General features: G+C 41.7%; 1 protein-coding gene across 1 annotated transcript in view; it reads right to left on the bottom strand.

Moving 5' to 3' along the window:
- LOC112068313 (MAM domain-containing glycosylphosphatidylinositol anchor protein 2-like) overlaps positions 1-15,184 on the bottom strand; it is a 381,767-nt gene that overhangs the window by 253,670 nt on the left and 112,913 nt on the right. Inside the window, 1 exon segment of the mRNA XM_070438102.1 lies at positions 2,163-2,302. Coding sequence (XP_070294203.1) covers positions 2,163-2,302 — 140 coding nt within the window.

Here is a 15,184-nt window from a genome sequence, read left to right on the forward strand (position 1 = left end):
GCACCATCCTTACAGTGAAGCATGGTTGTGGCAGGATCATGCTGTGGGGATGTTTTTCAGCAGCAGGGACTGGGAGACCAGTCAGGAAAGATGAATGGAGCAAAGTACAGAGAGATCCTTGATGAAAACCTGCTCCAAAGCGCTCAGGACCTCATACAGGGGCGATGGTTCACCTTCTAACAGGACAATTACCCTAATCACACAGCCAAGACAACGCAGGAGTGGCTTTTGGACAAGTCTCTGAATGTCCTTGAGTTCCCCAGGCAGAGCCTAGAGCTGAACCCGAACGAACATCTCTGGAGAGACCTGAAAATTGCTGTGCAGCGACGCTCCCCATCCAACCTGACAGAGCTTGAGAGGATCTGCATAGAAGAATAGGACAACCTCCCCAAATACAGGTGTGCTAAGCTTTTAGATTCATACCCAAGAAGACTCGAGGCTGTATTTGCTGCCAAATGTGATTAAAAAAAGTACTGAGTGACAGGGCTGTATACTTATGTAAATGTAATATTTCAGTTTTTATTTTTACACATTTGTGCAAATTTCACTTTTTTATTACTTTGTTATTATGGGATATTGTGTGTAGAATAATGAGAAGAAAAAAACTAATTCATCCATTTTAGAATGAGGCTGGTAACTAGGGACACAGTTTTCCTAACCTAGCCCACAATGTCTGCTGTGTGGATCGAGCAGTCAACAAGTCGAGCAGTCATTTGAAAGAGTAATTAATAATGGATTACATTGCCCTTGACAATCAACCGTTCTCTGTTGTGGATGATGTTGGCTTTCGCCGACTGGTAGAGCACCGGTACACTCTACCAAGTAGGCACTATTTTTCAGATGTTGCCCTTCCGGAGTTACACAGTATTGAAACTCACATTCATGAGCTACTTGCTATGGGCGTCACTGCTATTAGCTTCACGACTGACATTTGGCACAGCGATGTCAGCCCCATGAGCATTATGAGTCTGACAGCACAGTGGGTCGACAAGGATTTCGTACTGAGGAAAGCCGTATTGCATGCTCAAGAATGTGCTGGTTCTCATACCGCTGCTGCCATTTCAATGGCATTTGAGAACATGTTTGAAACTTGGGAACATGAACACTCCCAGCTCCATTCAAACAACTGACTCGAGAAATAAGCCCAACTGCGTCTGCAGCAGACGTGATACCCTGTCATGTTATTGAAACGCCTGATCAACAAAAATGCCAATACAGACCGTCGGGTTAACTTGGAGAAGTACTTTACTAGAGGCTGTGAACAAGCAATTCGGTGGAATTCTCTCTGAGCCCATACTGTGTTGCCACCATGGCGATGCTAGGTACAAGGACCGCTACTTCGATGCAGACAAGAAACAGGGTTTACGTGAAATGTTAGACACAGCTGGACAAGATGGAAACGGACACAGTGACAGTGCGCACCGATGAAGAGAGGCCACGGACAGACAGAGCTGAAACTTCACTACTTGTCATGTATGATGAAATCCTGGTTGAGAATGAAACGACTGAACAAATGAACAATGAAACAGCACAGCAAGTAAATGAAATAAATAGGTTTTGATTTTGTTTTACTGGTAATGGAGACATAAGTAAATGCCAACAAAATAACTTTTTGGTCAGTGTGTGTGTGTGTGTTGTGTGTGTGTGTGTGTGTGTGCTGTGTGTTGTGTTGTGGGTGTGGTGTGTGTGTGTGTGTGTCAACTATATAACTGTACTAGCATGCTTAAAAGGCCGCTAAAATTAAAAATAATGGTTATCGGTATCATTTTTTGGGGAAGAAAAATATTGGATATCAGTATCAGCCAAAAATGTAAAAAATGTCCCTAGCTGTAACATAATACTTAAACATAATACTTTCCGAATGCACTGTACAGTATATCAAACCATTTAGAAAATTTGATCCTGATTTCACAAGTTTGCCCCTTCATTTATAGAAAGACCCATTGTTGCCTCTACTAATGATCGTACTATTGTGCTCAAAACATGCAATTGTAAAATCTAAGAGGACTGGATATCTTCTGACCTGGGTACCAAAGTGTTCAGAAAGAGAGTAATTGGTGAGTACAGTAAGAGTTCTGATTGGCTCAACAGAGTGATTGGTGGGTGAAGTGAAACGTCAGCGTCCTGATTGGCTAAACTGAGTGATTGGCAGGTTGACTGACCTGTGGCCGTGGGTGTCCTGTGACAAGACAGGTGAGTTCAAGCGTCTCTCCCTCCCGGATTGTGTACACCCTCTCCGCGTGGCGCTCTTCCTCAACGTTACAGGCGTGTCCCGAGTGGACAATGCGGACCGTAGGGGGCGCTGTAGAAGACAAAAAGAACAGTTAGTACATCTCAATCATTACAAGAAGAAAGTCAAAGCTGCAACGTCCAAATTAATTCACACAATTCACATTGGAAATCCTATAACGTCTAACTGGGGAATTATCATTTTGTGAATATTTTGAGTAAAAAAACTGAAGAATTGAGAGAAGAGACATTTTATTTATTTCTATGCACTTCTCCTCAGCTTTTTGGATAACATTGTACTGTGTATCTGTATCCCTTCTCTCGCTTTAATTTTACAAACCTGGGTAAATCTGAATCGATCCAGACGCCATCTGGATGAGCTCAGAGAGACAGGGTATCAGTTTTAACAGAGTCAGGAGAGTAGTGCTGAGACACACACACACTAGAGTTGTGCAACTGACTAGGTATCCCCTTTCCCCTTTTCCTAACACACACACACGCACAGACACTTCCCCCATTGATTTCTGCCCGTTTAATGCAATAATCACCCAGATTGGCCCTCTTATCATACACACAATGTAATATCTATGAGGTCTTTGGCCTGGTTTTCACAGTCATGGGTTCTGCTTTGTTTTGAGGATGATGGTTCAAATGAACAGCATCTGCAGGTATCATGCCTATTAATCTATATTTGATAGCATTGCAGGTAGTCTGTCCTCATTAAACATCAAAACACCTAAAACAAATGTCTAAATCCAACAACCCAGAAGCACGCAGAATCGCTTTTAGTGGATTGTCTGGAAACACGAGAGTTTCTATTTGACAAATTGAGGTATATTTATGCCCGTTTCGTTCCGTTTGCTTCTGTTTAATAAGAAAGGTTTTTCAACAGAATCGGCACATTGACTACACCCCTGATCACACGCAAACACAGTTCACTTTCATAGCAGCCACATACAAACAGCTTGCTGTATATGTAATTCCTTGTCGCACCTATGTATGTGCTCTCCTCCTCACACCTTTTCCCTTCGCTTGTGAACTTCAGTGCACAACACATCAGCTGTCTGTTACAAGACAAAAAAAACTTCCCAAGCCAAGCCTTCATGTCATGACTGCTAACCACTACACACAGTCTACATTGTTTTCTTGTCATAGTCAACACATCTACTAGAACTAACGCTTTAGTAAACTCGCTACAATCCTACAGTACAGTGTACAGTCAGCAGCAAGTAGTTAAGCAGTTACACTTGTGGGCCCCGGTAGCAATAAATTACCCAAAGCTTTCCTTGACTTGGAAGAGCTCCAGTGTTGGATAGCCATAGCCAGCTAGCTAACATAGCATCCCTCTCTGTTTGAGCAGGGTGTTTGAATAGGCTAAATGAGCTAGCTGCATTACATGCTAGCTAAGTAATACTGTATCTAGTATCTCTTTCTGTCTCTCTCTCCTTAATTTTGGAAGAAATTAATTTGTTCAAAACTGTTCAATTGTCTTTCTCTCTTTTTGAGTCAACGACTCGCCACAGTTTATGCACTGCAGTGCTAGCTAGCTGTAAGTTATGCTTTCAGAACTAGATTAATTCTCTGATACTTTGATTGGGTGGACAACATGTCAGTTCATGCTGTCATAATTAAATCAAATCAAATTGTATTCGTCACATGTGCCGAATACAACTGGTGTAGACCTTACAGTGAAATGCTTACTTAAGAGCCCCTAACCAACAGTGCAGTTTCAAAAAATATGGGTACGAATAAGAGATAAAAGTAACAAGTAATTAAAGAGAGGCAGTAAAACATAACAATATATACAGGGGGGGTGCTGGTACAYAGTCAATGTGCGGTGGCACCGGTTAGTTGAGGTAGTATGTACACGTAGGTAGAGTTAATTAAAAGTGACTATGCATAGATGACAACAGAGAGTGGCAGTGGTGTGGGATGCAAATAGTCTTGGTAGCCATTTGACTAGATGTTCAGGAGTCTTAAGGCTTGGGAGTAGAAGCTGTTTAGAAGCCTCTTGGACCTAGACTTGGCGCTCCAGTACTGCTTGCCAGTACTGCAGAGAGAACAGTCTATGACTAGGGTGTCTGGAGTCTTTGTACATTTTTAGGGCCTTTCTCTCACACGGGATGGTATAGAGGTCCTGGATGGCAGGAAGCTTGGCCCCAGTGATGTACTGGGCCATACGCACTACCCTCTGTAGTGCCTTGCGGTCAGAGGCCAAGCAGTTGCCATACCAGGGTTAGAGTCCTGCTCCTTGAAAGCGGCAGCTCTAGCCTTTAGCTCAGTGTGGATGCTGCCTGTAATCCATGGCTTCTGGTTGGGGTATGTACGTACGGTCAGATGTGGTGTACTCCTCAATGCCATTGGATGAATCCCAGAACATATTCCAGTCTGTGCTAGCAAAACAGTCCTGTAGCTTAGCATCTGCTTCATCTGACCACTTTTTTATTGATCTAGTCACTGGTGCTTCCTGCTTTAATTTTTGCTTGTAAGCAGGAATCAGGAGGATGGAATTATGGTCAGATTTGCCAAATTACTGTGAAAGTCTATGGAAGTGGGTGAGAACCATGAGCACTCCTTGGTTTTCTATTGAAGTCAATGTACCCAGAGGAGGACAGAGTCTAGCTCCGGCTACACCATGGTGCTACCCAACAGAGTGCTACTGGGGCTGTGCTAGATCTTCATTGCAAAACAGTGTGTTGATGACATGAACATATCTAGTATAGTTTTATCTAAAAAATATAACTTTTTTTGTTTCACTATTGAAATTTTTCTGAAATTTACTGAGGAGGATAGTCCTCCCCTTCCTCATCTGAGGAGCCTCCACTGCTTTACAGCTAATTGTCCCTCTCTGCAGTAGGTCTAACTCATCCAGTTGTACCTCTACTACTCTACAGAGGTTGCTCGCAGCTGTCCATCCTCATGTGATTACAGCACAGGTGTGTGTTGTTTCTCTCTCTCTTCCTTACGCTCAGCCGGGCATGTTGATGGTGATGAAGAATGATGCTGCCCATGGTTCACCCCCGTGTAGAGACAAATATACACACACACACACACACACACATATATACACATATATATATATGAGAGCGAGACCGAAGCAGGTTGGGGGGGGCAGTTCAGGTCAAAAGCCCATGTCTGAGATTTTTTTGGGGAGCCTGGGTATGCACGCTAGGCCCACTGGAGCGTGAATGATGGGGTCGGATGAATTTGACCGCTAGAGGCTGATCATAGGTCAGTATGTGTTTCTCCCTCGAGATGTGGAAGGTTAGCTGGGCCCAGATCTGGGTAAAAGAAGCTTCAGGGCCAGGGCATGAGTAGTGAACAAGACTAGGGTAAAAGCTCAAATTGATTATAATCAGACAGGAAAATACAGTTCCTTTTACTGCATCAGTATGGTTTCCTGCTCTAGAACACTCAGTAGACTCAGACAACCTAAAGCAGAGATTCACATTGGGCCCTAGGTCGCTTCGGTCTCACAACACACTTCTGAGACTAAGCGAGTCTGCTAGACGCTAACCAAACACCCTCCTCTTACTGCACTACTGTGACTCTTCCCTCACTGTCTCCTTCTACTCAGCTTGTTAGCGTAATGCCCTTAAACAGAATTTAGCTCACTAACTGCTACATAGATTTATTAAATAACACTGAGATTGATGCTAACAGGAAATGCTAACAAGTCATCCACATGGACAGAGCCTGCAGTGGGTCTCTCCATTAGGAGATGAATCTGCCAACAGTATATTCCAGAGGATTGAAAGCCCAGGCTGAGTAGAGAAACGCTTCACACATGGCTGCCACTTAAAACAAAAGGCTTAGGAGAAGACCCTGGGGCACCAGGCAACATGGTGCTAATGCAATTTACTCCAATAAGCCGGTTATTCTACAACATGCTATCAGTCCTGAGATGAGTACAGAGTTGGGAGAGGAAAACTGGAAAAACACCCGTGATGAATTATCCTCACTGATGCAGAAAGAGCACGCACACGCACACACACAAACATACAAACACAGTCACGCACACACACAAAGATGACGCACATTAACAAATACAAAACTCACGTCTCTCTCTCTCTCATGCTGTGATGTCAGAAACCCACCCTTCCCCATCCACTGAGCTCCGAGACATGTAGTGTAGACTAACTAACTAGATACAGTATGTGGGTTGACTAACTATACACAGTATGTGGGTAGACTAACTAAATAGATACAGTATGTAGGTAGACTAACTAGATACAGTATGTGGGTAGACTATTATACAGTATGTGGTAGACTAACTATACAGTATGTGAGTAGACTAACTAACTAGATGCAGTATGTAGGTGGAATAACCATGCACAGTATATGTTCAGAATAACTAACTAGATACAGTATGTGGGTAGACTAACTATATACAGTATGTGAGTAGACTAACTAGATACAGTATGTGGGTAGACTAACTAGATACAGTATGTGGGTAGACCAACTAGATACCGTATGTGGGTAGAAGAACTAGATACAGTATGTGGGTATCTAACTAGATACAATATGTGGGTAGAATAACATATACAGTATGTGGGTAGAATAACTAGATACAGTATGTGGGTAGACAAACTAGATACAGTATGTGGGTAGACCAACTAACTAAATACAGTATACGAGTAGACTAAATAACTAGATGAGGTATGGGAGTTGACTACCTAACTAGTTACAGTATGTAAGTAGAATAATTAACTAGATACAGTATGTGGGTAGAATAACTAACTAGATACAGTATGTGTGTAGAATAACTAACAAGATAGGGTATATGAGTAGACTAAATAACTAGATGAGGTATGGGAGTTGACTACCTAACTAGATACAGTATGTAGGTAGAATAACTAGATACAGTATGTGGGTAGACCAACTAGATACCGTATGTGGGTAGAAGAACTAGATACCGTATGTGGGTATACTAACTAGATACAGTATGTGGGTAGACCAACTAGATACAGTATGTGGGTAGACCAATAGATACAGTATGTGGGTAGAATAACTAGATACAGTATGTGGGTAGACAAACTAGATACAGTATGTGGGTAGACTAACTAGATACAGTATGTGGGTAGACTAACTAGATACAGTATGTGGGTAGACTAACTAGATACAGTATGTGGGTAGAATAAATAGATACAGTATGTGGGTAGACTAACTAGATACAGTATGTGGGTAGCTAACTAGATACAGTATGTGGGTAGACTAACTAGATACAGTATGTGGGTATACTAACTAGATAAAGTATGTGGGTAGACTAACTATATACAGTATGGTGGTAGACTAACTAGATACAGTATGTGGGTAGACTAACTAGATACAGTATGTGGGTACACAAACTAGATACAGTATGTGGGTAGACTAACTAGATACAGTATGTGGGTAGACCAACTAACTATTACAGTATGTGTTTAGAATAAGTAACTATATACAGTATGTGGTAGACTAACTATATACAGTATGTGGTAGACTAACTATATACAGTATGTGGGTAGACTAACTATATACAGTATGTGGGTAGACCAACTAGATACAGTATGTGGGTAGAATAACTAGATACAGTATGTGGTAGAATAACTGATACAGTATGTGGGTAGACCAACTAGATACAGTATGTGGGTAGACTAACTAGATACAGTATGTGGGTATACTAACTAGATACAGTATGTGGGTAGACTAACTAGATACAGTATGTGGGTAGACTAACTAGATACAGCATGTGGGTATAATAAATAGATACAGTATGTGGGTAGACTAACTAGATACAGTATGTGGGTAGACCAACTAACTAAAATACAGTATGTGTTTAGACAACTAACTATATACAGTATGTGGGTAGACTAACTATATACAGTATGTGGGTAGACTAACTATATACAGTATGTGGGTAGACTAACTAGATACAGTATGTGGGTAGACTAACATATACAGTATGTGGGTAGACTAACTAGATCAGTATGTGGTAGACTAACTAGATACAGTATGTGGGTAGACTAACTAAATACAGTATGTGGGTAGACTAACTAGATACAGTATGTGGGTAGACTAACTAGATACAGTATGTGGGTAGACTAACTAGATACAGCATTGGGTAGAATAAATAGATACAGTAGGTGGGTAGAATAACTATAATACAGTATGTGGGTAGACTAACTAGATACAGTATGTGGGTAGACTAACTAGATACAGTATGTGGGTAGACCAACTAACTAAATACAGTATGTGTTTAGACAAACTAACTATATACAGTATGTGGGTAGACTACTATATACAGTATGTGGGTAGACTAACTATATACAGTATGTGGGTAGACTAACTAGATACAGTATGTGGGTAGACTAACTATATACAGTATGTGGGTAGACTAACTATATACAGTATGTGTGTAGACTAACTAGATACAGTATGTGGGTAGACTAACTAGATACAGTATGTGGGTTAGACTAACTAGATACAGTATGTGGTAGAGAATAACTAGATACAGTATGTGGGTAGACTAACTAGATACATATGTGGGTAGACTAACTAGATACAGTATGTGGGTAGAACTAACTAGAATACAGTAATGTTGGGTAGACTAACTAGATACAGTATGTGGGTAGACTAACTAGATACATTATGTGGGTAGACTAACTAGATACAGTATGTGGTAGACTAACTAGATACAGTATGTGGGTAGACTAACTAGATACAGTAGGTGGTAGACTACTAGATACAGTATGTGGGTGAATAACTATATACAGTATGTGGGTAGAATAACTATATACAGTATGTGGGTAGACTAACTAGATACAGTATGTGGGTAGAATAACTAGATACAGTATGTGGTAGACTAACTAGATACAGTATGTGGTAGAATAACTAGATACAGTATGTGGGTAGAATAACTATAAAGTATGTGGTTAGACTAACTAGATACAGTATGTGGGTAGACCTAAACTAGATACAGTATGTGGGTAGAATAACTATATACAGTATGTGGGTAGACTAACTAGATCAGTATGTGGGTAGACTAACTAGATACAGTATGTGGGTAGACCAACTAACTAGATACAGTATGGTTTTAGGATAAGTAACTAGATACAGCATGTGGGTAGAATAAATAGATACAGTATTGGGTAGACTAACTAGAATACAGTATGTGGGTAGAATAACTAATACAGTATGTGGGTAGACTAACTAGATACAGTATGTGGTAGACTAACTAATACAGTAGTGGGTAGACTAACTATATACAGTATGTGGGTAGACTAACTATATACAGTATGTGTGTAGACTAACTAGATACAGTATGTGGGTTAACTAACTAGATACAGTATGTGGGTAGACTAACTAGATACAGTATGTGGGTAAGAATAACTAGATACAGTATGTAGGTTAGACTAACTATATACAGTATGTGGGTAGACTAACTAGATACAGTATGTGGGTAGACCAACTAACTAATACAGTATGTGTTTAGAAAAGTAACTATATACAGTATGTGGGTAGATTAACTAGATACAGTATGTGGGTAGACTAACTAGATACAGTATGTGAGTAGGACTAACTAAATAGATAAAGTATGTAGGAAGCATAACTAGATGCAGTATGTGGGTAGACTAACTATACACAGTATGTGTTTAGAATAAGTAACTATATACAATATGTGAGTAGATTAACTAGATAGAGTATGTGTTGGACTAACTAGATACAGTATGTGAGTAGACTAACTATACACAGTATCTGTTTAGAATAATTAACTATATACAGTATGTGATTAGAATAACTAGATTCAGTATGTGGGTAGACTAACTATACACAGTTGTGTTTAGAATAATTAACTATATACAGTATGTGAGTAGATTAACTAGATACAGTATGTGAGTAGACTAACTAGATACAGTATGTGAGTAGACTAACTATACACAGTATCTGTTTAGATAATTAATTACTATATACAGTATGTGATTAGAATAACTAGATTCAGTATGTGGGTAGACTAACTATACACAGTATGTGTTTAGAATAATTAACTATATACAGTATGTGAGTAGATTAACTAGATACAGTTGTGAGTAGACTAACTAGATACAGTATGTGAGTAGACTAACTATAACCAGTACTGTTTAGAATAATTAACTATATACAGTATGTGATTAGAATAACTAGATTCAGTATGTGGGTAGACTAACTATACACAGTATGTGTTTAGAATAAGTAACTATATACAATATGTGAGTAGATTAACTAGATAGAGTATGTGGTTGGACTAACTAGATACAGTATGTGAGTAGACTAACTATACACAGTATCTGTTTAGAATAATTAACTAATATACAGTATGTGATAGAATAACTAGATTCAGTATGTGGGTAGACTACTATACACAGTATGTGTTTAGAATAATTAACTATATTGTCACGTTCGACCTTACTTCCTTTTTTATGTCTTTATTTTAGTTTGGTAAGGGCGTGAGTCGGGGTGGCATTCTACGTTGTTTTCTATGTTTTTGTTCTAGTCGTTATATTCTATGCGTTTGCCTAGTATGGTTCTCAATCAGAGGCAGGTGTCGATCGTTGTCTCTGATTGAGAATCATACTTAGGTAGCCGGTTGTCCACTATGGGTTGTGGGTAGTTATTTCTGTTTAGTGTTTTTGTTTGCACCTTACAGAACTGTACGTTTGTTGTTTTTGTTTAGTATTCATTCTTTATTAAATTATTATGAATACCTACCACGCTGCACTTTGGTCCTCTTCTCCTTCCACCAACGACAACCGTTACATATATACAGTATGTGAGTAGACTAACTAGATACAGTATGTGGGTGGAATAACTAGATACAGTATGTGAGTAGACAAAACTAAATAGATCAGTATGTAGGAAGCATAACGAGATACAGTATGTGGGTAGACTAACATAACACAGTATGTGTTTAGAATAATTAACTATATACAGTATGTGAGTAGATTAACTAGATACAGTATGTGGGTAGACTAACTATACACAGTATGTGTTAGAATAATTAACTATATACAGTATGTGAGTAGATTAACTAGATACAGTATGTGAGTAGACTAACTAGATACAGTATGTGAGTAGATAACTATACACAGTATGTGTTTAGAATAATTAACTATATACAGTATGTATATATGCAATGAATCAATAATAATAAAATAGACGAACTACGAGCACGTATATCCAACCAACGGGACATTAAAAACTGTAATATCTTATGTTTCACTGAGTCGTGGCTGAACGACGACATGATTAACATACAGCTGGCGGGTTTTAAGCTTTTTCGGCAGTATAGAACAGCCGCCTCTGGTAAGACAAAGGGAGGCGGCCAATGTATATTTGTAAACAACAGTTTGCGCCCGAAATCTAAGGAAGTCTCGAGGTTTTGCTCGCCTGCGTTACAGTATCTCATGACAAGCTGTAGACCACACTATCTACCAAGAGAGTTTATATAGATATTTTTAGTAGCTGTCTATATACCACCCCAGACTGAGCTGGCACTAAGACCGCACTCAATGAGCTGTATACGGCCATAAGAACAAGAAAACGCTCATCCAGAGTACCACTCCTAGTGCCCGGACTATAATGCAGGAAAAAATCAAATCAGTTTACCGAATTTCTATCAGCACGTTAAATGTGCAACCAAAGGGGAAAAAAACTTAGACACTAAAACTCAACACACAGAGACATGTACAAAGTTCTCCCTCACCCTCCATTCCTGCTACAAGCAAAAACTAAAGCAGGAAGCACCTGTGACTCGGTCAATAGAAGAAGTGGTCAGATGAATCAGACTGTTTTGCTAGCACAGAATGGAATATGTTCCGGGATTCTTCTGATGGCATTGAGGAGAACACTGTCAATGGCTTCATCAATAAGTGCATCGATGACATCGTGCCACAGTGACCGTACGTACATACCCCAACCAGAAGCCATGGATTACAGGCAACATCTGCACTGAGCTAAAGGGTAGAGCTGCCGCTTTCAAGGAGCGGGACTCTAAAACCGGAAGCATATAAGAAATCCTGCTATGCCCCCCGACGAACCATCAAACAGGCAAAGCGTCAAATACAGGACTAAGACTGAATCGTACTACACCGGCTCTGAGCCTTGTCGGATGTGGCAGGGCTTGCAAACTATTACAGACTACAAAGGGAAGCACAGTCACAAGCTGCCCAGGACACAAGCCTACCAGACGAGTTAAATTACTTCTACACTCGCTTTGAGGCAAGTAAACTGAAACATGCATGAGAGCACCAGCTGTTTCCGGAAGACTGTGTGATCACACTCTCTGTAGCTGATGTGAGTAAGACCTTTAACAAGTAAACATTCACAAGGCCAGAGGGATTACCAGGATGTGTACTTCGAGCTTGCACTGACCAACTGGGCAAGTGTCTTCACTGAAATGTTCAACCTGTCCCTAATTGAGTCTGTAATAGCAACATGTTTGAAGCAGACCACCATAGTCCTGTGCCCAAGAACACTAAGGTAACCTGCCTAAACTACTACCGACCCGTAGCACTCACGTCTATAGCCATGAAGTGCTTTGAAAGGATGGTCATGGCTCACATCAACACCATTATCCCAGAAACACTAGACCCACCTCCAAATATACATACCGCCCAACAGATCCACATATGATGCAATCTCTATTGTACCCAACACTGCCCTTTCCCCCTAGACAAAAGGAACACCAATGTGAGAATGCTATTTCATTGACTACAGTTCAGCGTTCACACCAACGTGCCCAAAAGCTCATCACTAAGCTAAGGACCCTGGGGTTTAAACACCTCCCTCTGCAACTGGATCCTGGACTTCCTGACGGGCAGTCCCAGGTGGTAAGGGTGGTGTTAGTGATGGCTGCTATAACAAGTCAGATGGCCTTGGAGATAGAAGCTGTTTTTCCAGTCTCTCGGTCCAGCTTTGATGCACCTGTATTGACCTTGCCTTCTGCGATGGTAGCAAGGGTGAACAGGCAGTGGCTCAGGTGGTTGTTGTCCTTGATGATCTTTTTGGTCTTCCTGAGGACATTGGGTGCTGTAGTTGTCCTGGAGGGCAGGTATTTTGCTCCTTGGTGATGCGTTGTGCAGACCACACCACCCTCTGGAAGGCCCTTTAACAGTTGGCACTATGCATTGGGGCAGGTAGCGTTCTCCTGGCATCTGCCAAACCCAGATTCGTCCGTCGGACTGCCAGATGGTGAAGCGTGATTCATCACTCCAGAGAACGCCTTTCCACTGCTCCAGAGTCCAATGGCGGCGAGCTTTACACCACTTCAGCCGACGCTTGGCATTGCACATGGTGATCTTAGGCTTGTGTGTGGCTGCTTGGTGATGGAAACCATATTTCATGAAGCTTGCGACAAACATTTATTGTGCTGACGTTGCTTCCAGAAGAAGTTTGGAACTTGGTAGTGAGTGTTGCAACCGAGGACAGAAWTTTTTTATCCGCCACGCCAGGCCTGGGCAATTCCAGTCCTCGGGGGCCTGATTGTTGTCACACCTTTCCCCCATCCCTAGCAAACTGATGTAAACMAATTGCCTTTTTAACTGAAGATCCTGATTAGTTGATTATTGGAGTCGGGTGTGTTAGCTGGGGTTGGGGAAAAAGTGTGACACCAATCAGGCCCCCGAGGACTGGAGTTGCCCAGGCCTGCGCTACGTGCTTCAGCACTCGGCGGTCCCGTTTTGTGAGCTTGTGTGGCCTACCACTTCATGGCTGAGCCGTTGTTGCGCCTCGATGTTTCCACTTCTCAATAACAACACTTAGTTGACCGGGGCAGCTTTGCTCAGAAATTTGACGAACTGACTTGTTGGAAAGGTGTCATCCTATAACGGTGCCACGCTGAAAGTCACTGAGCTCTTCAGTAAGGCCATTCTAATGCCAATGCATGTCTATGGAGATTGCATGGATGTGTGCTTTATTTTATACACCTGTCAGCAAGGGGTGTGGCTGAAATAGCCGAATCCAATCATTTGAAGGAGTGTCCACATACTTTTGTATATATAGTGTATGTAGGGAAGACTAACTAACTAACTATGTACAGTAACCTATGTAGGGTACAGTAACTAACTATGTACAGTAACCTATGTAGGGTAGACTAACTAACTATGTACAGTAACCTACGTAGGGTAGACTAACTTTGTACAGTAACCTATGTACTGTAGGGTATATGGAGTAGCAGTCACATTGAGGCTAACTGCTCTAGTATTTAGGGTAAGCTGTGTTTCTCTCAGGATGTTGTATCAGAATTCCCTCACACGCACACATGCACACACACGCGCACGCACACACACACACACTCCCCTGTGGTGTGGTGCTATAAATGGAAGCGGGCTGGGAGCAGGACGAACAGAAGGAGTAGGAGGAACAGAAGGAGTAGCAGGAACAGGAGGGACAGGTGGAGTAGGAGCAGGAGGAACAGGAGGAGTAGGAGGAGCAGGAGTAGAAGAGGAACAGGTGGAGCAAGAGTAGTAGGAACAGGAGGAGTAGGAGGACCAGGAGGAGCAGGAGGACCAGAAGGAGTAGGAGGACACACACACTCCCTGTGGTGTGGTGCTATAAATGGAAGCGGGCTGGGAGCAGGACGAACAGAAGAGTAGAGGAACAGAAGGAGTAGCAGGAACAGGAGGGACAGGTGGAGTAGGAGCAGGAGGAACAGGAGGATAGGAGGAGCAGGAGTAGAAGAGGAACAGGTGGAGCAAGAGTAGTAGGAACAGGAGGAAAAAGTAAGGAAGGGGACAGGAGGGAGCAGGAGACAGAAGGGAGTAGGAGGAACAGGAGGAACAGGAGGAGTAGGAGGAACAGGAGGAGTAGGAGGAACAGAAAGGAGCAGGAGGAACAGGAGGACAGGAGGAGTAGGAGGAGCAGGAGGAACAGAAGGAGTAGGAGGAACAGAAGGAGTAGGAGGAGTAGGGAGGAGTAGGAGGAACAGAAAGGAGCAGAGGAA

The sequence above is a fragment of the Salvelinus sp. IW2-2015 genome, unplaced genomic scaffold (genome assembly GCF_002910315.2).
Source record: "Salvelinus sp. IW2-2015 unplaced genomic scaffold, ASM291031v2 Un_scaffold396, whole genome shotgun sequence".
NCBI classification, from domain to species: Eukaryota; Metazoa; Chordata; class Actinopteri; order Salmoniformes; family Salmonidae; genus Salvelinus; species Salvelinus sp. IW2-2015.